The sequence below is a fragment of the Dermacentor variabilis genome, chromosome 8 (genome assembly GCF_050947875.1).
Source record: "Dermacentor variabilis isolate Ectoservices chromosome 8, ASM5094787v1, whole genome shotgun sequence".
Taxonomy (NCBI): domain Eukaryota; kingdom Metazoa; phylum Arthropoda; class Arachnida; order Ixodida; family Ixodidae; genus Dermacentor; species Dermacentor variabilis.
In genome coordinates this window covers 13,272,523-13,296,219 of record NC_134575.1, presented here as the reverse complement: position 1 = coordinate 13,296,219, position 23,697 = coordinate 13,272,523, and the positions used below count along the sequence as shown (strand labels likewise).

General features: G+C 42.4%; 2 protein-coding genes across 2 annotated transcripts; one reads left to right on the top strand and one right to left on the bottom strand.

Moving 5' to 3' along the window:
- Positions 1-125: 125 nt before the first annotated feature.
- PGS1 (Phosphatidylglycerophosphate synthase 1) lies at positions 126-13,442 on the bottom strand. Its single transcript, XM_075701192.1, has 11 exons — positions 13,334-13,442; positions 12,116-12,248; positions 11,206-11,283; positions 9,348-9,533; positions 7,786-7,913; positions 6,281-6,462; positions 3,966-4,120; positions 3,170-3,322; positions 2,232-2,451; positions 1,857-1,939; positions 126-338 (listed from the first exon to the last, which is right to left on the bottom strand). The coding sequence occupies exons 2-11, from the start codon at positions 12,236-12,238 to the stop codon at positions 219-221; spliced, it is 1,428 nt and encodes a 475-aa protein (XP_075557307.1). The 5' UTR covers positions 12,239-12,248; positions 13,334-13,442; the 3' UTR covers positions 126-218.
- A 155-nt stretch (positions 13,443-13,597) lies between these two features.
- Positions 13,598-23,628, top strand: DNAlig3 (DNA ligase 3). Its single transcript, XM_075701188.1, has 3 exons — positions 13,598-15,144; positions 15,798-16,202; positions 17,081-23,628. The coding sequence occupies exons 1-3, from the start codon at positions 13,846-13,848 to the stop codon at positions 18,047-18,049; spliced, it is 2,673 nt and encodes an 890-aa protein (XP_075557303.1). The 5' UTR covers positions 13,598-13,845; the 3' UTR covers positions 18,050-23,628.
- The last annotated feature ends 69 nt before the right edge of the window (positions 23,629-23,697 follow it).

Below are 23,697 nucleotides of genomic sequence, written 5' to 3'. Positions count from 1 at the left end.
GCACAAATGGCGTTACGTACACATCTGATGCCTGAATTACAATGGTATAAAGCTCTGTCACATGACACTGTAGTGCATGTCACTGCCGTGTCACCCATAAGTAAGGCACTGCAACTCTGAAGACATGCGATTTAAAATGTTTATTTTATTCAATTAGTTTATTAACCTATAGACATGATGCAGGTGTGGCGTCTGATTCTTATGTGTGATGCATATGCTCAGAAGAGCGGCCGGAACAGTGGCATAAGAAGCCGGACCCAGAAAGGCACGTGACGGCTTGGGTTTTGAAATGTGGCGAGGGAGACGGGTGCTGCAAGGTCGTACAGCCTTTGCTGCTCCTGCAAACGAAAGAACAAGCAAAAGAAATGTTTACGGACTGAGTGAGAAGGTTTAGAATTGGGCATTTCAGTAACCCATTAATTTCAGCAGGACAGTACAAAAGTCAAATCTTGTTACAATGAAGTTGCGACAAAAAAATTTAATTTTGTGATATCTGATATCCTTTATAAGTAAATACATTTATTGCCTGCTGATATTGATGAGAAAAGTCTTACATTTACTTCCCTATATCCAATAATTTGTTATATGCAATAATTCGTTATATCCGACAATTCGCTATAACCATGTGCGTTATGTCAAGGTTTGACTATTCAAAAAAGAAGAAAAAAAAACGATCACCTAGGAGAATCAGAAAGGACAACACACTGACTCCAACAAAGGTTTATTTCAATGAAACACATATGTATGCAAATTAGTGCACCTTTAGCATGCTCAGCAGGACGTCTGTTTCAAGGAAAGAGCAGTGAAGGTAAGAAGATATCATCGGTGATGTTGAGACATAGAAGATATAAATAAAAATATTTTTTCATTAAAAGCCGGTGATCATTTCTGTCCCTTCTTATTACTTTGTTTTTTTAACTGGCTTTCTTGGACCTTCAGAAAGGACTGTGACAGAGCCTAGCCCCAGTACTATATTTTTTGATAACCCAGAAAGAAACAGAGAAAAAAAACAATTTAAAAAAGAAGCAATGTACCTACAGATTTCTGCTAAAAGCATGACATTTTATCATCACATGATATGAAACCTGCTCCGGTGTCTAAATGAGGTGGCCCGAGATAGGGCGGCCTCGGATTGACTAATCATGCCAGTGGGTATCTACACTTCTGCTCTATTCTAAAATTTTTTGTACTCCAGCTTCTTCACATATTTGTGCTTTGTCCCATGCACATACAGTATGGTACACTATTGAAGGGTACACCTAATTAGAATGCCGGCACCAATTACAACTCAGATTAGATAAGGAGATGTCTACAATGATCGCATGTCAATCAATGTCTGCCTAATGCATCATATCAGCTACCAATTTATTTTTAATACAAAGACTTCTCGCAGTTATGCAAAATTGAATGCTAAATTGGTGTTCCATTTAAGAGTCTACCTTACTGCACCTCCGTAATCTCTCTAAAGCATTAGAAGGTTGTATTTCCCACAACGCAATTTTTTTTTCAGGATTAAGTTGTTGCAGTAGAAAATGTGCTGTCACTCAGAACACAGATTGCAAGAATATCTGAGTGTATCCAGCTTAGTTTGACGTAACTATGAATTAGAAGACAATTTGAAGCTACTGTAATGTGTCCCGATTGACTAGATCGTTAACATTTGCCAACCAGCAATCATACTGCACCCAATGTTGGGCCTAACTGAGTTTTCCAAGTAATAATTAAATGATGCTTTTGAATGGAACACAAATTCAACACCAAGAACTATTCTATTTGCATATAAAGCACTGAATATTTGCATACCACTATTGCATTATGATAAAGAACTAACAAAAAAATTACAAAGAACTACTTACATGGTTCAGCTGCCTCTGAAGTTTCTCATTGGTTGTCACAATGGCAACTTGTGCTTCGAGATCTTGGTGGACTGACCGGAAACCTGCACGTTCATCAAGGAAGGCAAAGGAAAAGACAGGTTTTGTGGAATAATTGTTTGTGGGGACAATGAAAGATTAAACTCCAACTTTCTGCCCATTATATCGGTGCCAACAGAATGCCACGATCGCTGAATTTTCATTTCAAGGTTAGCAGTAAACTGGCAGCCATGACTTGGTAATGCCTGTACAATAGTCCTGACCATTGTGCACATCAAAACAGAAAAGCAAGCAAGAGTTTCCGGTGCTGTGTATTGGCCTCCTGTTTCAAAACAAGGACTGTAAAAAAGCCCTCACCAAAGTTTGGCGAGCCAATGAGAGAGAGGCACGGCCATGGCTGGCCGTCTCTCCACAGCCACAGTCCCTTGCCGTGAAAAGTCCACTGGGGCCGCTCGTACTCGCCAACCTGAACGTGACCGTGTGCCGGCCCGACTCGCAGGAAGAACTGGCGCAGTAAATGCGTGTACACAGTCGGGATCACGCCACTGATGCCTTCGGCACCGTAGAAGCCGTTCACCTGCAAATCCAGATACATTGGTGGTGTTGGTCATCTAGTGAGTGATGAAAATATCAGAGCCCAAGATAAGACTTGAGACCACAGCTGGACTTTAACATAACGAATACCGTGAATTAAATTTTAAATTTGGCTGGTCACACTTTAATTGAATTGGTTTTCTATGGCTATAACATAACTTGAAATGCAATATCTAGAGCAAAATCAGTTACAGTGTGAAGAAAATACAAGACAATTTTGAGCTGACAGCTCAGAATGTTTGTTGTGGTAGCAAAAATTCTCAACCCCCAGAAACAGCAACTTGACTGCATCTTGGAATGGCAGTTATCAGGTTACAATCTTGATATATTGCACTGCACTTGTGCTTTCTTTTCTTTTTGAATTTTTTTCCCGAGATCTGATTATAAATTTTTTTTTGTTGCTATCAATGTGTACTTTTATAATGACTATTAGATGTAATGAAGGTCTCTTAGTGTTGATTGTGAGTTTGTTATAACACTAGCAGTGAATATCTAAACCTTAAGCCATTAGCCAGAATATTAACAAATACTAACAGCAAACCCTTACTACAGCAAGCAGTAATTATCCCCCTAAATTCTCCACACATTTTATTGTGGATCAGCCATCACATACGAATGCTGCCAGCAAAGTGATTGCTGCAACCAAATGCAAAGCTGACACACTACCATATAGTTAGACAAGGGCTGGCGCTATAAATCACCTTGGGTGAGGCAACGAGGAGGTCGAAGCGTGAACTTTGATTGTTGAGAATGATGTTGGAGTAGCGCTCTGTAAGGTTGAAGTAGCCTGTTGCGAGCCGCAACGTTGATTTCGCTGGAGCATGGGCAAGCAATCGCTCGGTAACAACTTGGTCCTGCAAAGAAGCAATAATGGAGAAGTTTTCTGCCTTTCTTATTTTTTAAGCTTGAAGCCATGTGCTACGAGCGAATGCACTAAAAACTATCCTAAGACATTTTTCGTGCTTGCTTGGAGCTTCTTGCATCAAATGTCCCAGTTCAGTGACAGCACTCTGTGCTGGTTTCTATTGGATCTTCAATACCAAGCTGTTTGCAATTGAACTCTATGCTGTATATGAACCACATTTTTCATTTCCTCTTCTGGTTGTCTGAAAGGCCTAAAAGACATGTTAAGCATAAAACAACAGCCAATGATCACTCATGTAAACAGCAATTACCGCTATATTAATAAAAGCCTAAAATAGCAATGGCAGGTTTACTTAGCTGGTTTTATAAAACTCCTGTACACTGCCTTCAATGACCGGAAATGTGTGACCCCTGAAAAGGAACTGTAAGCTGCAGTATGATCACAGATAAAGGTCTAAACAATAGGTGAGGTTAAGGAAACAAATCTTCACAACCTCAGCATGCAGTCTGAAAGTGAGGCATACAATATGCACCTAGCTTGCATGATCACTGAGGGGCGCGAGTAAATTCTGGGCTTGCGATTTCTTCCATGGCTCTCATGCTCTGTACATTTCCGAGAACTGCTCTGCATACCTGAGTGATGCCTAGTGGTGCCATCTGGAGCAGCGGAAAGACCCAAGTGTCAGCCGGAGCATCACCTCGACTTGGTGCCGGAGCTGTCTCCCTGTTTGGCTTGATGAGCTTGGACAACCGCTGGTTTGCAGCCGACACAAATTCTTGTTGGTCACCTGAAACAGAGGTTTACAAAAGAATACTTGAGTGCTGCAGTGGAATTATTTGCTCATTCCTTCAGGCGCCGTGAGCACAAGTGTGCACGCCAAGACAGCACATCAAAAGTAAAAGTGTTGATGAAAAATAATATTTAAGATGTGTCATGTACATGTTGGAATGCTTTCAGTTGGGTCTGTGCTGCAAGTGAAAATAGTATGTGTGAAGTGGCGTAGTAAAACAAGTTGGAAGATAGGCATGACCTCGGTGTCAGTATGTCGTCATGTATATAGCGGGTTCATTTCTCTCATTGTCTTTCACTCTCTTATATCACGCATATCTGTCAAGTGGCTGGATGGGCGCTTTCCAAGCATAGCATAGATAAAATAGTTGGTGTTCTCACATCTGGCATTCCTGTGGTGAGTTGTCGCACGGAGAGTCCACATGCTGCAAGCTTGACAAAACTAACTGAAGGATTAAAAATTCCTAATCCGTTCTGCAGCTGCACACTTTTGGTGATCCTGAAGATGCAAGAAATGTATGTAGTTAAAAGAAATTTTAATTAATGGACTATATTAATTGGTGTCTGAATAGGTTAAATCTATGTTAGCTATCGGCACAGAAATTGACAGAGCCAGAGCGCATTGCCTACATTCTAGTTGTTTCTTGTCCTTGTCTGTGTATGCTGCACTGATAGGTAATGTGTGTTCGCAATTTCAACTCAGACAAATCAGCACTTCATTAAGTTAAAAAAGTGTGGCTAAATTTCTAGCTGCATCCCAAACTGATTTTTCCTGCCTTCTGTCACATGTTCCTCACTCTAGCATGTTGTCATAGAAAGTTACGTTCCATTCGTCATTTGCACTGAGCTATGCCAGTTTGCTTCTGTGCTAAGCCTATATCTACCTAAGGTCTTCACAGCATGATCAATTGTCACATCAACTGCCAATCGGTCCAAACTTTTGTTTTGTATTCTTTGATGTCAGTTCCTTTCTTGGCTGCACAGTGGGCTGTGAGGGAGCTTGCAGTGCAAAGCTTCAGATCTGTAATTTTGACCACCTAATGTTTTTTAAAGGGGCATTAAAGAGAAAAGCAAGTTGAGCTTAGTAAATTACTCTTATACAATACCAAAGGACTGCCACTCTTACTCCGAGAAGGGGCTTGACAAGCTAGAAAAGATGCGAAAATGAAAGAAAGGTGGCAATATGCCACTTTGAATATCTTGCACGAGCTCACCATGAAGCCATGAATTTTGAAGGCATCTACCCAGGTCTAGTTAATTTTTTATCAGTAACGTATCAATATGTTAGAGAGCTTTAGATTAGGGGATGCAACCTGTACCCAAGTGTTGAGGGACGCAAACTGCCAGCCGGGAGTACAAAAGAACCCAAAGCGAGCACAGAAGAACACGAAGAGCCCACAAGAAATGCTTGTGTAATAAGGCTTTGCGTAATAAGGCTTATTACGCAAAGTTAAGACACAACCAAGGGTGGAAAACAAGGTTTGAGGACAGGAAAGAGTGCCTTTCTTGTCCTCAAAGCTTTTTTTCCACCCTTGGTTGCATCTTAACTTTGCGTAATAAGATGAACCAACTATCTTAGCAACAAGTATTGATAACCTAAAGCTCAACTATGGCATCCTAAAACAGCCAAAGATTGAAATTAGCAAGTTTCAAGAAAAGTTATGAAGACAAAGACATTTCAAAAACATTTTCGAGTACAATGACCCAACATACGGAAAAATAACTTGAAATCCATGACATCACACTGATGTGCCAGCATTGGGGTTCAAATGTCAAGAATCAGATTTAATGAATGAAGTTATGACCCGACATTTTGGTGCTAATAAACAGTGTAATTCCATGAAATTAACAAAAATTCAGTTTTCAAAGAGTGCTCTGTCATTCTAAATTGACTCAGTGTGCTTCATTAGTATGTATTTAATGTGCAGCTAAAGCACGGCATACAGGCGTCATTGCATTCCGCCCCCATTGGAATGCTGCAGCTGCGAGTGGGGACAACCTGTGACCCCATGCCCTGCATCGGAACACCACAGCGATTGAACCTCTCCACAGTGGGTAGCAATTTCTTTCCCACGCGGAAAACGTGTAATGACTATTTTGCAGATTTATTTCCTCTCTCTCCCTCTTTTTTCACATTCGTCTTTGTCTTTTCCACTACCTTTGAAAGGATGAACTTTGAAGCTGGGATGAACGCAAACAGAGTCGTCCCCTTGGAGCTGCAGGGAGAACGACGACACCGTCTGCACGACATGAGAAAAGTAGTCGGCAAGGTGTGGACAGTTGCGGAAGACCACGTAGCGGTCCTGCCGGTTCCTGAAGTACTGGTCACTCAAATTGGCCCTGTGAGGAAGGAAGGAAGAAAAAGACAAAGAAGAGAGAGAGGAAGGTGTAAATTTTATGCTAATGCAGTTGGTACATCCAATGACACCCATACTTGAACCTTCACCGGACTGAGGTACAGAGAATACATTGAAGCCCTTCTAAGGTGACCGCAAAGAGAACACTGTTTATTACAAATTCAATTTATACACACACTAGCAATGCACAACTGTCGGTAAATTGACTATGAATAGTATTCGAGAGTGTAAAAAATATTGTCGATAGTATCCACAACACTATCGAGGGCATCACAATATTTCGATATGATATGTGAATAATGTAACAAAAGCTACTCACAGTGGTACTACATATAGGTAACATTGCCACAGTTGGGTAGTGAGAATGTGATCGATAGTTTTGCAATCATTCAATAGTGATATTACCAGAAATGCTGCATTAGCTGGCTACCAGTAATGCTCAGTTGATGCAAATGGAAACAGGGAAACATCACAAAGTTTACATAGCAGCGTTTAGGTGTGTACGCCACGTGATATTACACTGTCAATAGCATACTTGATAGTACCACAGATATTAATAACGTGTTATAGATTGTACTATTGATGATGTGCTATCAATGGTACTATTGATAGTTTCTGTACCAACTGATGGATAATTACCTAACTATATATCAATAGAACTATTGATAGTTTTCCATCACTAATGCCGCATATAATGATGTTCATGTCTGAATCTTTGTTGCTGTAAGATACAATTAAGAATATGGAGCCCTTATAATATGAACCTGAATCTCATCTTACAAGAAGTTTTGCTGAACAGAACCACGCAGAAACTGAATGGGCTAGGTGGAAAATACTAGAAGTAGGCTTTTATATTACATTAGATTGCCCTACACAAGATGGCCAACTTCCCGCACACGCTATCAAATGTGCCAAGAGAATTTGGAAAGGAAGAGATGGTTGCGAGGATAGTGGTGCCACCTTGCATGTTGCTGATTTATTTCCACTTCTAGGATGGCGTCTGCCACGATGTGTGGGTCAAACGAGACGTGCAGAGATGTGCCTATTGGGGCTATACTCATTCAGTTTAGCAAAGAATTTGCTTTATCATAGGGTTAGCGTTAAATGCACGTCAGCCTGTAGAGTATTGTCAGACAGAAAGAAAAAGGAAACCAGGAGGGCTGCAAGATATGCAATAAACCTTGGTATCCGCAATCCTCAGTACTCCTTTTCAAGCCCTCAGCCATTACCAACGAGTGTGGCAACAAAGATAAAAAAGATAAATGAAAATTAGCAGGCAAACAGCGGGTATAAACAACCTGCTCACCCACTCAGGATGAGGGTGTCATCAAACAGGTAGACCTTGAGGTGACTGAGCCCAAGCGTCTCATTCCAACGTGCTGGTAGGAGCCAGCGTACGAGGCCGCGGAGCCGTGGACTGTGGTACAGGGCCACCTGCGAAAGATGAGTGCCGGTGTGCAGGTTCCTGCGAGTACTAGAAATGCTTGCCTGCTCAATCCACTTCATGCTCTCGACAGATGAAGTTTGAGTAGAGTCAAACCTTGATTTAACAAACATGTGTATAACAAAATATCAGACATAACAGAGCAAATACAAAAAAAAATTTTTGCCCATATCAGCATGTAACAAATATATGTTTGCAACAAATATCAGATATAACACAGACATTTTTTGGTTGGTTGTTGCTTCACTGTTGCGAGAGTTGGCTGTACAGCCTCCAGGATCAAGTTGTGCATAGCACAGATTGCATCAACAGGATTTGATGAAAATACACTAGAATCATCCAATGGAACTCGAAGGGACAGAAAATGTGTTCTGTTTATCCGAAGTTTCCTTCAAGAGAAGAACACAAAAAGTTGCCAACGACTGCTTTATACGAAAAGCGTCCAAGTGTTTTGACATTACTTTCATGAAAAGAGGAGATTTCACTATGGTTTGCTTCTCACACTGTAGCTTCTTTTGTGTAAGGTTGTGTTCATGTGCGAAGAAAGGTTCCCAAAGTTTTGGCAAAGTATTTGCATTCAAAATAGCGCTGCAGACTCTCAATTGCATCTCTTGCGATCTGGTCCCAAAGACTAACGTGCACTGTGCCTGATGAATTTAATTTTGTTCACTATTTATAGTATCTCCATTTGGCATGTTTTTGGACTTTTCCTGTTCCGTACACCAATAATGTAAGTGGCAGTCTTGGTCAAAGTTATATTCGAATTTCGGGAAAATATGGGTTCCATTTAATCAAGGTTTGTTGACATTGTGCCTATGGGCGGCCAACCAAAGCGGATATCATTGTTCTGCTTATCCGGTATTTTCATTTAAGAGAGTTTCGTTTATCCGGAGTGCACTGTAATAAGTTTTCCAATTATTCTAGAAACATAGTTCCAGAAAAAAAAACACATACAGTAATGCTATAAATTGTAGTGATTATACCGTGTCTAAAGTAGAATGAAATCAGCATGTATGTGGCTCTTGGAGAGCACCAGGAATTGTGAATCATACTTTTGCAAACTTTGTGCAACAAAAGTCATTTTTTATGGAAACTGTAACATAACTACACCTGCTCGAATTGCTCTATCACTTATAGTCTACACATATTCTGTAACAGTCAAACGAATTATCAGATATAAGGAAGTAAACATATAATTTCATCGCTGGTAGCATATCAGTGGGTAACGAATATATGCTTACAATGAATATCGGATATAATGAAGATACTTTCACGCTGCATGTGCCCGAGTTATAATCAGGCTTTACTATGTTTTCGGCTACCGGAATTTTTCAGTTGCCAGAGACCAGCAAAATGGACAGTCTAAATTTTTTACCCACTGCTTTCTTCAACTGAAGTGTTCACATCACAGGCAGACCACAAACCTGAACTTGGCTCGGTGATTCTGCAGGCTCCCCATGGCTGCCACTACTGCTCGACGGGCCACCAAACTCTTGCAGCAGGGGCATCAAGAGTGTGCGCGAGTTTATCTCGCCCCTCGATCCCCTGGTGTAGTCCAAGAGCACGCGAATCTCCACGTTGCGCCTGGCCGCCGCATGCAGTTCCGAGACCTGTGTCAAGAGTTCTTAAAGCTCTAACTCCAAGGAGCCTGATAATGTTCACTACTTGTAACAGACCACGGATGAATTGCTGTGTCCAAAAGCTCGCATTTAACATACTTTAGGCTCTGAACTCTCTTACAGTAATCCTTGAGCTCGCACATGACAGCTGCACTCCAAATCAATAGAACAACTGCATTCATGACATTGTATTTAACCCTGTAATTCCCAATGTATCATTTATGCCAGGCTGAATTTGATACATCGAAATGGTTATTTAAGCATGAGAAACTTAACTGATAGGCTATAGTAACACTAGCACTTCTTAAATGATGTAGCGAGTTTTCAGTTGAGCATAGTTCAGCAAACCAATTACTAATAAACTTTTCACTAGGCTATTTTATTCAAATATCATGTCATGTTTTTTGTAAAGATGTGCTCTCTATCGCCAGAAACAATGGTGAACGAGTTATTTCCTTCACAGGGAACTGTGCTTGGACATTACGGGGTTAATTACCAGTCTTAGTTTCTAAGATGGTTTGTTTAGGTTTTTTAAAGTGAACAGCTTTTAAATGCCTCTTTCACTAGTTTTCGTCGATACTCGGACTTGGAAATGATAATGTTTGTTCGTTTGTGCGTTCACTCACTCGCTTGTTCCGACTATTCGCTTACACTGATGTTCATTGTTGATGGTTTCTGCACAATTTTCTTCTTCTTGCTATATTCATGTCTTACTTTCGGGTTGGTTTACTTGTGAATTTTAATACATAACTGATTTAGTTTGCCTTGCATTCATTTTGTGTGCTGCAGTATAGTCAGCTGACATTTTTTTGTCCTTTATTTTATTCTCAGACAAGGCATAAGAGGAGGCAAGGCAATAATTTATATGATTTCACCACAGCCTGCTTCACACAATGCATATGACATTAAAACATATTCACTTCGTCAGTTCACACAGCCATAGACAGATTGGTACATGTCCAGAACATGAATTCAGAAAGAAAGAAAAAGAAGGATGCTATGTATCTGCTTGACATAACGTATAACAAAGGTCATGTACATCAGTTTACAAGTACAAAATGTCAATTACAATAAGAACGTATCAAATCTAGAGAAATGCAACACAAATTAAAAGTATACACATCACATACACTACATAACAATGTGATAACCGAAACTTTTCTTGCAAAGCAACAACTGTGCAATAGATAGAATAAGCACCATGTGATGGAGGCAGTTAACAATAAATAAATAAATAAATAAATAAATAAATAAATAAATAAATAAATAAATAAAAGCAAATACTATTTAAGCAATAAGAAGAAGCAGGGAATAGAGGTTTACGTCATCACAGCAGGTGACATTGCTGTGATATGTCCATTCACCGTGATTTTTTTTTGAGTGTGTATAGGAAGGCCACGTCTTAGTCAGGTGGTGTTCTGCACTTTGCCTCCCTTTCTTGGTTTGTAACCCATGAACCAAAATAAAATTGTTATTATTATTATTATTATTATTATTATTATTATTATTATTATTATTATTACACCATGATGCATAGCGCAGAAAGCAGAAATACCAACACAGTGGCATAAATGCAGATATTGATACTATTCAAGATAATACGAACCATGTTTACATTTTTGTAATGCATATCAGGTGGCAAAGTGTTTCAGAGTATACTCACTAGGTCTTTCTCGAGTTCCCCATTGCCAAGGTAGAGAGAGGCCAATACAATACGTTTACTTGCAGATGCTGCCAGCTTCTGAAAAGTTGGAAGGAATGTGAGAAAGAGTGCATCTGGTGCTCTGACATTATCTTTTCTAATGTACGACTCATCTCACTTGAAACAGAAGGAAAAAAAAGTACCTCCTGCAGCTGAAGCACTTCTTGCACTGATGCTTCATAACAGTAATTGCCAATGCAAAGCCATGCCAAGCTTAACAATATTGCTCACCTAAAACACTGGAGGACAATTGTATGTCAAGAAGACATACTTTGGATATGCATGCAACCATTAATTACATTATCAGCTAACTGATTGTGGTTGAGATGCACCGATCCTCTGGAATTTACCTCTCTGCTCAAAATTAAGACAAAAATTTTCCTTCAGCTTTGAAGAGACATCTTCAGGCTAGCATTTGTCCTCAACTTGCATAATTAATAAATTTATAAAGAGATTTACACATTGTGGTTATCTTGTGCTCGCATCTTTACAATCTCACTGCTTTGATACCTACATGAAATATATGCATATGCTAGTTGCTTATTTTGTACTGTGACTCTATATATAGTCATACTCTTTTGACTGAATTACTCGAAGTATGCATTAACTTGTGCTTTCATTGCAAATTTATGCTGCACTCTGTTCTTGTATGGATACCAACTAGTCCGCAGCTAGGGATCCAGATGGTGTAAAATTCTGACCAAGAGTAAACTGAACTAAGACCTACACCGACAGCAAAAGCTGTGCGAGACGGCAGGAATTTATGGTACAGAAAGGCAGGCATTCAAACCAACGCAGACACGGGAGGAACGAGAAGGAAGTCTGGCATTTGTACTGTCTTTTTTCTAATAGTTAGCAGCACCCCACACACCTTGAGATGCTCATAGAACTGGTTCGGTTCATGTAGCACTGTGACGCTGTCACCCGAAATGGTGAAACCGGGGCCGAACTTCCATAGCCAGTGGAAGTCCTCCATGGTCCCCGACGACTCCATCGATGGCTAGCTGCAGTCCAGGATGAAATTAAAATCAAACCTTTAATCGAATTATTTCTTGCAGATGGATCGATGCATAAATAAAGCTAACAATACGTATGAAAGAAAGGGGTTGGCAACATTTAAGCGCCATTATTAGCTCATGTTTAATCACTAAAATAGCAGCTCATTTCCGAGTTCCACACCTGTGAACTGCATGCAGTTATACCCAAGTGAAAATCTTGCTGCAGGTTTTTAACTCGAATGAACCGGTCTGAAGTGGTACCAGTTGAAAACCGACTGGCGTGCCACTGTTTTAACGTAGTCCCAGTACAGTGCTACTGGTCTTGAGCTAGGAATCTGCTCTGGCTGGAACTGGTACTCTATTATACATGATCATGTACATGATTTGACATTCGAGTGTCAAATCTGAACCAGTTTGTCAATGTGTCTATATAATGCAAGAAAAAAAAAAGTTTTTGTTCGAGGTTTAAGTGCCAATGAAAACCACATTGTTCAATGATCTAGCCTCGTCTATATCAATTAGACTAGTGCTTACATAATTATGCAAGCTGATATATGATTTTCTCTATTTAACTGGGAATGAATACAAACGATGTCGCATAAATCACGACTCAATCAACGCCAGGCCTGACAACGAGTGTCAATTCGGAACCAAGTCCTTTGTGGAGCTGTCAGGTTTTTCCTCTCGAAAGGGTGAGCTGTAAGTGGGCGCCTAGCTTTTGCTGCACCACAAGCGCTATCACTTTCGCTTAGCGCAGCTGAAACGTCCGTCGCAGTTAAAGCGCTGATCCAGGAGTTTCAGGCCTGGGATCCGCATTCTAGATACAATAACGTGAAATAACATGACGTAAATATGCGTCCTGATTACCTTTTCAGGAGCAGCGTTACGAATTGTGGAAGCATCGTGAAATGACGCAATTGCATAGCGCCGCAGTTTTTGAGTGCTAAGAAGGTATGGGCCGTGTTTTAACACGCAAAACGCAGTGTGTCCTTCAGTCTGTTATCAGCCGAATGCCTAACTATATTTGCACTGAGCGCTACGTTTGATTCAACCCACAGTACATTGAAAATGAAGTAAAACGATGAACTTACACGAGAGGTGCCGGAGCGAGCACGCTTCTACCAGCAGATGACAGCGTCGTTCATGAAAAAAGCGTGGGAGACCGCTAGCATCGATAGCACTCCTAAGTAAAAACTGTTAAAACAAACCCACAAGTATTTGTCTATAGCAGGAAAACTTATAAAACTAATAATATTTTTTTAATTACTCGAAAGCGTTGTTAGCGCTTAACCTTTATTCATTAAGCAAGCAAAGAGAGTACTGAGATAACCAAGACAATCCATAAATCAAGTCGCTACGTGCCGTAATTTGTTGCGCGCGCTAGAGTGCTTCTTGTTACGATTTGTTGTGCTTAACGAAGAATCGTGCCGATTGTTTCTCGCTCATGGAAAGACAGTTATCGTCTACCTCTGCAACGGAAAATACGGTCACCGACGGCAAAATGTAACACGAACGTCCGCGGTTTGCGACCGTCTCACTCCAAAGTGCGATCGCCGACAATATTTCCTACCAGCGACGGTGCGCGCCGCTCTTCCGTAGAGAAATGTCGGAGGCTCGCTTCTGCATCGAGTACGCCAAGCGGGGAACTGCGGGGTGCAAGAAGTGCAAGCAGAAGATCGACAAGGAAGTGCTGCGCATCGGCAAGATAGTGCCGAATCCGTTCACCGACAGCGGCGGAGAGATGAAGCAGTGGTTTCACGTCGACTGCATCTTCGAGCAGCTCTTGCGGGCTCGTGCGACCACGAAGAAGATCGAGGACGCCGGCGACCTTGAGGGATGGAGCGACATCGGCCAGGAGGACCGAAAGGTAGTCCTCAAGCATATCGACGAGCTGTCAGAGAAGTTCGGCGCTGGAAGCCCCGGCAAGCGAAAGGGGAACAACGCCGGCGGCGGAGGAACTCCTGCCAAGAAGCAGAAACTGCAGACGACTCTGACTCCTCAGGAGTCGGACGATACCGAGGAAAAGCTAGATCTGGAGGAGCTGGAAGCGTCGCCGCTGACGAAGAAGTCAAGTAAGGACGACGCCTTCAAGGAGTTCCGCAAGCTGTGCGCCGCCATCGCGGAAGAATCGACCTACACGGGCAAGACGGCGATCGTCGCGAAGTTTTTCAAAGGAGGCAGCACGCGCAAGGGTTTCACGGGCGACCTCTGCCTCTGGGTCAAGTTCCTTTTGCCCATGGTCAACAAGCGCGTCTATAACCTTCAAAGCAAGCAGCTCGTCAAGGTGTTCAGCCGAATCTTCGGCAATGGCTGCCACGAGGAGATGATCGAGGACCTGGAACAGGGCGACGTGGCGCGTACCGTCGGCGCGTTCTTCGAGAAGTACGGTTCCCCGGCCGAAAAGAGCACGCTGACGATGCAAGACGTTGACGCCTACCTGGAGCGCCTGTCACGGCTCACCCGCGAAGACGATCAGGTGCAGCTCCTGAGGCACCTGAGCGCTCGCTGCACTGCGAACGACTTGGTTATGGTGGTCAGGCTCATCAAGCACGACATCCGCATAAACTCGGGACCCAAGCACATCCTGGAGGCGCTGCACCCGGACGCGTACCAGGCGTTCCAGGCGTCTCGGAACCTGGAGGACGTCGTGAGGACCTCGAAAGAAGGCAACGTCAGCGTCTCGGCGAGCCTGATGACGCCGATGATACCGATGCTGGCGGAGCCCTGCGGCTCCGTGGACGACGCCTTCGCCAAGTGCCCGAACGGCTTGTACGCGGAAATCAAATACGACGGCGAACGGGTCCAGTTACACAAGAAGGGCTCGGAGTTCTTGTTCTTCAGCAGAAGCCTGAAGCCGGTGTCGGCACACAAGGTCCAACATCTTAAGGACTTCATTCCAAAGGTATGAAATGCCGAGTTGCTCGGTGTAATTCAAAGGCATCCATAGTCTAGTCATTGTGATGCATGCTGAAAAAATTGTCTGCTAAAGCTCTTACCATTACAATGCCATTTGCACTGTGAACTTTCTCGTGCTTTGTAAAAGCAGTAGGTGCACTATTATTACTTAATTTGACAAGGTGCCAACAAAATGAAACGGTTGAGCACCATTGCACAAGAATGTTTTCATTCGCCATTTAACTACATTCTGCAAGTGTATGCATTTGATTTTTATCAGGGAAAGCAGGTGCATTTACACTTATTGCAATATCTGGACAGGGCACAACTGCCTTTTTCTGATGGACAGCTACAGTTCTGTTCGCATGTGAAGTGATTGTAGACCAGGGGAACAATTCTGTAAGCGTCCACCTAATGGATATTTCCACTTGGTCTGCTGCTGAAGTGCCAATTGGCTGGGGGTGCCTCTCTCCTTCTGAAGCGTACGCCAACCCAGCCAATCAGAACTCCAGCAGCAGACGAGGTGGACACTTGCAGAATAGCCCCCCTGATGAACGTGGCAAGTCACATTGAAAGTCATGACCATTGCATTTATCTAAATTTATTTTTTCCCTGCTGTTTATCAACTTCACCTGTTCCTTTGGATGTCCTTGCCTGCAGGCTTTCAAGCACGGCCATGACCTGGTCCTCGACAGTGAAATTCTTATGGTGGACACACACACGCAGAAGCCACTGCCCTTTGGAACACTAGGAATCCACAAGCGGGCAGCCTTCAAAGATGCATCTGTGTGTCTTTTCGTCTTTGATTGTCTTCACTACAATGGCAAAAGCCTACTGGACCGGACACTGCGTGAGCGCAGGGAAATCCTACAGGCCAACATGACCCCCATCAAGAATCACGTCGTGTTCAGCGAGCAGCATGTGATCACGACGCATGAGAAGTTGCGGGACCTCATCAATGATGTCCTGTCTCAGGGCCTGGAAGGGCTTGTGCTCAAAAACCCTGATGGCATTTATGAACCAGGAAAGCGCCATTGGCTCAAGGTTAAGAAGGACTACCTTAAGGTGAGCATTGAATACTGCAATTCTAGCATGTCTGTATCCATAAAAGAGAGCAACTGAATAAGAGAATGCAAGCACCAGCACCACTGGTGGCACCATCTTATGACACTGAATTCAGCTAGGGCACACTATAATTGCAATGACTTTTCTAGTTATGTGCTAGTGCAAAAACATCAGCAAGAACAATCAATTATGTATAGATCGCTTGCACTGATTTCATTCTAGCTACCATGTTAGAGGACTGCTATGGTGAAAAGGCATGTCAGTTGGCGTCTCACGCATTGGTTCAGCCGGTACTGCCATGGTTCTGGCACAGACGCAAGTAGTGTTCTGACCGCATGTCCATGACATTGAAGCAGGTTTTTCATGTGGACTTTAAGATAAACCATGCTTCTGGCACCATTGCCACGCCTGTACAACAGAAAGTGATTATCAGCAAAGAAAATAGCATTTGGATGCAAGAAGTTTCTCTTGTAGACAAATGACAGGGACGAAGTGGCGAATTTGCCATGACCTCCCAGTCTGTGCACTTCTTGGCACAAAATCAGTCACCGCGCTTGGTCACCTGCACTGTGCGCTGTGACTCAAAGTAAAACCTAACAAAGTTTACAAATTATGCTGCCTTTCTTATGTGTCAAGGTTTGCCACAAAGAACCTTGCCCCTGTCCATGGCTTCATAGTTTCCACAAACAGTGTCATCACAGGAGGCTGATGTATGAATTAAGGCAATGGTGCTATGGGCCCCTTCTCTATACATGAATTTCTTTTACTATTCACCTTGTTTTGGTAAAAGGGGCATAATTGCTGCTTTAGAAGGGAAAGCTTTTAGTCTAGCTCGCTTTTGTTTTCCTTGAAGCGCATGGCCTTATTGCGATGTGCAGGGTGGTAGCATGGCGGACTCAGCTGACCTCGCAGTGCTTGGAGCATACTTTGGCACTGGAAGCAATGGTGGCATCATGTCCATCTTCCTAATGGGCTGCTGGAATCCGGCAACCGGTCGCTGGTGTACCGTCACCAAAGTACATGGCGGCCACGATGACAAGACACTGGAGCGGCTCCAGACAGAGCTTGAAATGAAGAAAATATCACGGCAGATGGAGCGGGTGCCAGCGTGGCTTGATGTCGAGAAAGTACTGGTGCCGGATTTTGTCGCTAAGGACCCGGACAGCACTCAGGTCTGGGAGATCGCCGGCGCCGAGTTTACTCGAGCCGAGGTGCACACCGCAGATGGCATCTCCATACGCTTCCCCCGAGTCACGCGGATCCGGACGGACAAGACGCCAAAGGAGGCGACGACATTGCCCGAGCTCCGCAAGATGTTTCAGAACTCCAGGGCAAAGCCGTTTGACCTGGGCCTTGGCGAGGACGAAGACGACAGTGGTGTTGCAAATGCTTCATTTACCTCAACAGATAAGTCTTCCTCGCCAGAGAAATCCAGTTCCCCAAGAAAAAACAATTCTTCAAAAAAGACTGATTCTCCAAAACAGACCCCCTTGTCAGTTTCAAAACAGCAGCCTTCACCTGCCAGGAAACGTCAGGCTGAAAGAGCATTGAAAAACAACACCAAATCGGAGGCGTCCACAGGAATTAACAAGAAGCTTTGCGACTTTCCTGATGTCTTCACGGGTGTTAGAATGTGTCTTCCTCAGAGTAGGCTGTTGAGAAGGTACTTCGTTGCCTACAATGGCACGCTTGCGAAGAGTGAAAGTGACAGTGTGACCCACATGTTGTCGTCGCCGAATGTAGGTGTTAGACAATGTGCACATTCAGTGAAGATTGTTACCGTAGATTGGCTTTGGGACAGCATAAAACATCAAAAACATCAGGATGAAGCGAGGTACTCTGCATGAACGCAGTTCTTGTTTTTGAGCCTCTAGCTTCTACTGTTGGAGCTGTGCTTTACATGTGCAGAGTCTAACTTTGAAGTTCACAAACTTTCGGTGCTGAACTTTCTGCATTCTACTATATCCTGTATGAATGGGGCAGTGGCCTTCAAAGAAGCCTCGCTTAGAATTTGTACATTTACAGTGCTGCTGTGTTTGTGCACCAATGTACTTATGCAGTTTTTCTTGCAGAATTGCTTTTGGAGTCATTCTTGCATTCTTCTGAATATCCTTATTGATGTCAAGGCTTGTTGTTTTCACTGCTGCCTTTATCTCTGGAAGCAACAGCTATAAAGGGCCTATAAGCCTTCCTTTATCCCGGGCTTGAAGCTGGAGCAAGCATTATTATTATTATTATTATTATTATTATTATTATTATTATTATTATTATTATTATTATTATTATTATTATTATGTGCAGGACATGAATGTTCATAGTGGCAAGGTTAAGAGGTGAAACTGAAAGGGCATTGAATGTACATGTATAGTAGGGTTCATTAAAAAACCCAAACTATTTAGTATTTTGGGACTGATTAATTTCGCCTTTGACACGGATGCATTTACCAGGTCAAATGTACCTAATGCATCACACCGTGTGTTTCTTTCATTTTAAATTGATACCTTCAAGTCATGTTGATTTGAACACTATGTAATTAGGTGTCCATTTTAAAGGCCAACTGCAAAGAACTAGGGCTAAATTGGTTATAGATGAACTGTACATACCAAAGAAGCAATCATGGCAAAGTTGCAGGGCTGGTAGTTGTCTAATTTGCTTATTAACAGCCTTTAAATACCATCTTAACAGATGATCCATGCACCTGGTGGTTAGTGGATGTGATGCAACTCACAAAATTTGGGATTTGTTTTCACCGTCGTAAATAGTACAGTCGTGACCCTCAAAGGGTTAAGGGTGGACTGTACTGTACATAATGTGTGTTGCATAAATAAGAGTGCCACATCTTCTTGCTAAGCAGCAGGGTCATTCACACTGAAATTTTGTACATTTTGAAGTGAGTTTAGCTTAATATATTGCTTTTGTGAGTATGTGTTGATTTCACTGCAATGTAATGGTGGCACCATCTGTCATTTTTCTAATGAACCTTATTTCTCCTAAGCCATGACAGATGGTGGCACTATGGCATGGCTGTGGAATCAAAAGATTTTTGAACACCACCACCACAGACACCCACTTCAAACTTACTGTGGACAAAATTGATGAGTAATACTCATAAAAATGGTATTAAATTAAACTCACTTTCTCGCTGAAAATTTGCATACAAAAGGCCTAGCTATTTAGCAGGAGCAGTACTATTTATGCGACGCACAGTATACAAGTGCATGTATGCCTGTTAGGGGCGTGTGAATATTCAAAACTTTCTAATAACAAATTGTATAGGGTCCTTTTCAATTTGGTTTTCAAATCGAATAGTCACTATTCGTAAATGCGAATATTTTTCTAATACTTTTAGAACATTTCAAAATGTCAACTGTGCCCAAATAAGCATAAAATTGGAGCAAACGTATGTTACATTTTCACTTCGGTGAGCATACTATAGACATAAAACATGATAACTTGTGTAGTGGAGCAGGCTATGTCACTTAGGTAGCCATACTTTACAGGCTGTACAGCCATCATTCACACACTCTGAAGAACTCTGTATACGCGAAGAAACTACTTGTTGGCTTCTAATGCTCTGTTTGTGCTTTTAATAAACGACACTACATAACGTGCTATGTAACAACAGAAACTTGCCAACATTAAGAATACTGGGAAGTGAACATCATTTTGTATCAGTTGTGATAACAGCTGTTTATTACTAAAAAAATCTTTGAAACGTATTCAATATTCGATTTGCTTTTGGCACTATTCGATTTGTATTCAATTCGGTCTCAAAAATAACTATTCGCACACCCCTAATGCTTGTGTATCTGTGTGTATATGACTGTGCAAGTGTGAAAGAAAGATGAAATTGTACTCATGTTAAGACCTTTCTTTCGCATTTAGTTGCACCTTGTACACTTTTTCAGTCTCCTTTTCTGGCCATTGTCAGTTTGTGCATCTATGTATTTAAAAGGCATTTGTTTTAAAAGTGAAAACTCATTAACTGATGATACCATGTCAGTGGGTGTGTTGTCCTGGCACAAAACCTATTTGGCCATTACATATTACCGATGTGTTTCTTAGCTGTTGTTGCTGTTTTGGAACACAGTGCAAAATATAAATTTAATGAAAATGACAGACTTATGTCAGGCTTAACATAATTGTTAAGCATTAAATGTCTTCCAAAGTATGGATGGGTTGAAATTTTTTGACTGAATTGTGAAGCTGAGCACTGAAAAACATTCTTTGCAAAATATATTTCATATGTTTGTGCCTTGGTTATGTAATTCTCTAGGATGTTTGGAAAATGCTTGTTGCTTTTCTTCACAAAGAAGCATATGTGACGTTGCTTATCTTCACAAAGAAGCATAACTTAAGTGACGAACATATTGAGCATGTAGATGTTTTTGTCTGGCCTGGAAGGGTCTCTGTTACTGCAGTCTAGTTGTAGTATTCAGGTGATGATACTTTGGTTACATAATGTGCAGTGTACCTCTAAACTAACTTAGCAGTATCTGCAAGATATATATTTAGATATGTTAATACATTTATGTGTGTTGCCTACAAAAGGTATTTTTGCCGTCAAATTTTGCGTGCCGTGATATCGCACTGTACACCAATCCAGTACACTAACATGGCTGGATGCTCCATATGATTTCTCATATTTTTTTAATATGTTTTTCATTCGGCTGTTCTGTAATTTCAGTGTTTCTATACACACAAGTTTGGAGTGTTAACTGTAAAGAACACAATAATTTTGGGGCATGTGCGGTTAATATCATGAATAGAATTTAAAAAATGGAAGCGAATGCTTTAATGAATGCTTCATTAAACATGAACTTGGAACGATGTTACCAAAGAAAAGCTGTTGTTTTGTGGGCCTCATAGATATCAATATGTACTAATGCGCTATATCCCTAGAAAAGTGTCTGTGACCAAATTATATAAAGTTTGTTAGTGTATGCTTGCGTCGATGATTAATCTCTATCTACTAAGCACGTTTTCTCAATGCCATATGTTATGGTTTGTGCATGACTATTCTGCTCAGTGTTTCGTTGCAACTGGGCACAGAACATCTAAATAAACGCTTCCATGTGATTTTCAAGCATATTCCACATTTTGTCATGTGTGAATGAAAAGAGCATTTGTCGTAGCTACAAGCTAAAAATACAGTAGAACTTCGTTCACACGTGTTGAGAAAGAAAAGCTGCAAGAAAAAGCATACTAACCGGGAAAATGTATGATCCGAAGCAACTACAAAATTTGACAGATGTAATGCGAAGAGTTGCAGGAATCATTGCGGCTCGAGACGCCGATGCTTGTCGAGCTGGTAAGGCTCTGCTGGGCTAAAGCCCCTCCATACACGTTTCCGCCGACCAGGTTAAGTACCGCCAACCTGCCCTCCTCCTCCACGCTCCTCTCCCACTCACCCCCTTAGCTTCCGGCGTCAAGCGGAACTTACGTAGCTGCAGCTTCCTGTTCCGAGTGGAAGTGACACTTTGCTTTTTAGCGTTGTTTAGTTTCGCGCCGCTGGAGAGGCTTTACTTGCGCGAGTTGCGGTTGAAACTGTGAATGCGATTCCATCCAAGAACCACCGCCTACTGTAACCAGCGATCTGCTCGTGTTCGCTGCTTCGCGTCAACCTGCGACAGGTTGTGGCACGAGCGACAACGTACAGTGGAATGTAGTGCCTGGGCGCTTGGAGACCACTGCCGTTTTTCGTGCATTTGGACAACAGTGACCGCGAACTAATACTTCAGCGGAATACAACAGCTTGTCCCCTTTGCATTCTTCTTATGGTGACTGCCACAGCTCTGCTAAGCACGCGCGGGCGTCTCAACATCGTCTAACAGCAGTCAAAGCGGAAATTCCCGCAGTGCAACTCTAGGAAGCGGAAACGCCGGAACTGGAAATTTTTAAACCAGAAATGCCGGAACCGGAAATACCGGAACCGGATTTGGTGTGAGGGAAAAAGGCGGCGCACAACAAAGGTTGTCGCTACTTAAGAAAGCGGCGGTGGCGCGTAGATGCAGGGGCTTTATGCTGGGCGGCCTGAGACATGTTTTGTTGTTTTCTCATTGCGTAGTGTTTTAAAAGGGCGATGCCAAACTGAAACAAAATTGACCTGGTGAGCGATTCCAAATGCCACCGGAGCGAAACATGCCGCTCACATCACGCCGCCTGTACCAGGAAACAGTGGCATGTTTGGGTTATCACCTACTAGAAGTACGCAGCATGCTTCCAATGTCACTATATCCCACATGCTGTAAAACGAGTAGGTGAAGATGCTTATCACAATACGTTTGGCAGTGAGCGACAACCTAGGAGGATATTTGCTGGTACCGGAATAAGAAACTGAGTGTGTTCTGGCGTTTTCATGCCATATGGGTGGGCGAGTATTGTAGGGAAGCTGATGCGGTAGGCAGCTACTATTCTTGATCGCACATGCTTTGCGCATTTTCTTGTTTATGTGGGATTGAGCGGCCGGAAAATGTGTCAAACATACTGTTGGGAACTGTACGGCTGGCTGCAGAGCGCCAGTACAAGAGGACAAGCGTAGCCGGCTTCTAGAAAAGAATTGCTTGTGCCGTGCTTGCGCATCGACTATGCGCTGCCGACACCAAGGTGCTGGCTGAGGGTGCCAACCTTAGCATCTTCGTGTTGCAGTGTCGGTAGGCGCTACAATACGATTGCGTTTTGCAATATACGGAACGCAAGTGCCAAAAGATTGTGTTTCCCGGGAATGTATGAACCAGTAAAACATAAGTGTAACTCTAATGGATCATTTTTTGTGTGCTCGATTGCGAATATCTCCACGAGGCTCTATTGTATTTTACAGCTGTAGCTACAACAGATGCTTCAGCGAACTTTTGTGTGGTTTCCGTTATCACTCTGTCTTCCCATAGGATGTCAAAAGAACAGCAAGCTGTGCTATTTGTCCTAACCAGGATTTGATCCTGTGTCCACAATTTGCGAGCCGTAATGCTGTCATTGTCGTCACTCCATCATCAGCTGGAAGCTACCATGATTTCATGTGACATCCTAGTTTTCATGTGAGTGAACATCTACAATTCTTCAAGTTATCAAGAACCAAGTTCATCTTTGGAAGACCTGAGGTTGTCCTTCTTTATTTCCAGGCACACTGCTAACAGTGGCTTTCTTCAGGGATGGGCAACACTGCGCCCAGTGCCATGTCACTGCTTCTGCTATTTAATTTTTTGTATGGCACATAACTCTATACATTTGCTTGGGTTGCTTTCTTCACCGCTGTGCTTATGACATATGTATGTCAACCTGTCATCCAAAATGTGGTAAAAATAGTTGAGAAAATAAGTATGTTAAATATGATGAGCTGTTGCTAGTTGGCATCTGTGTCTTTCATGTTCCAGTGTTTATTTTCTCTAGCTTTCTGGAGCCTGTAACATCAGTAAAAACTACAGCGACACTTGCTGGGTACTTGTTTTGACTCAGCATTTCAATGCATACTATCATGACATTCCAAAAACGGTTCAAC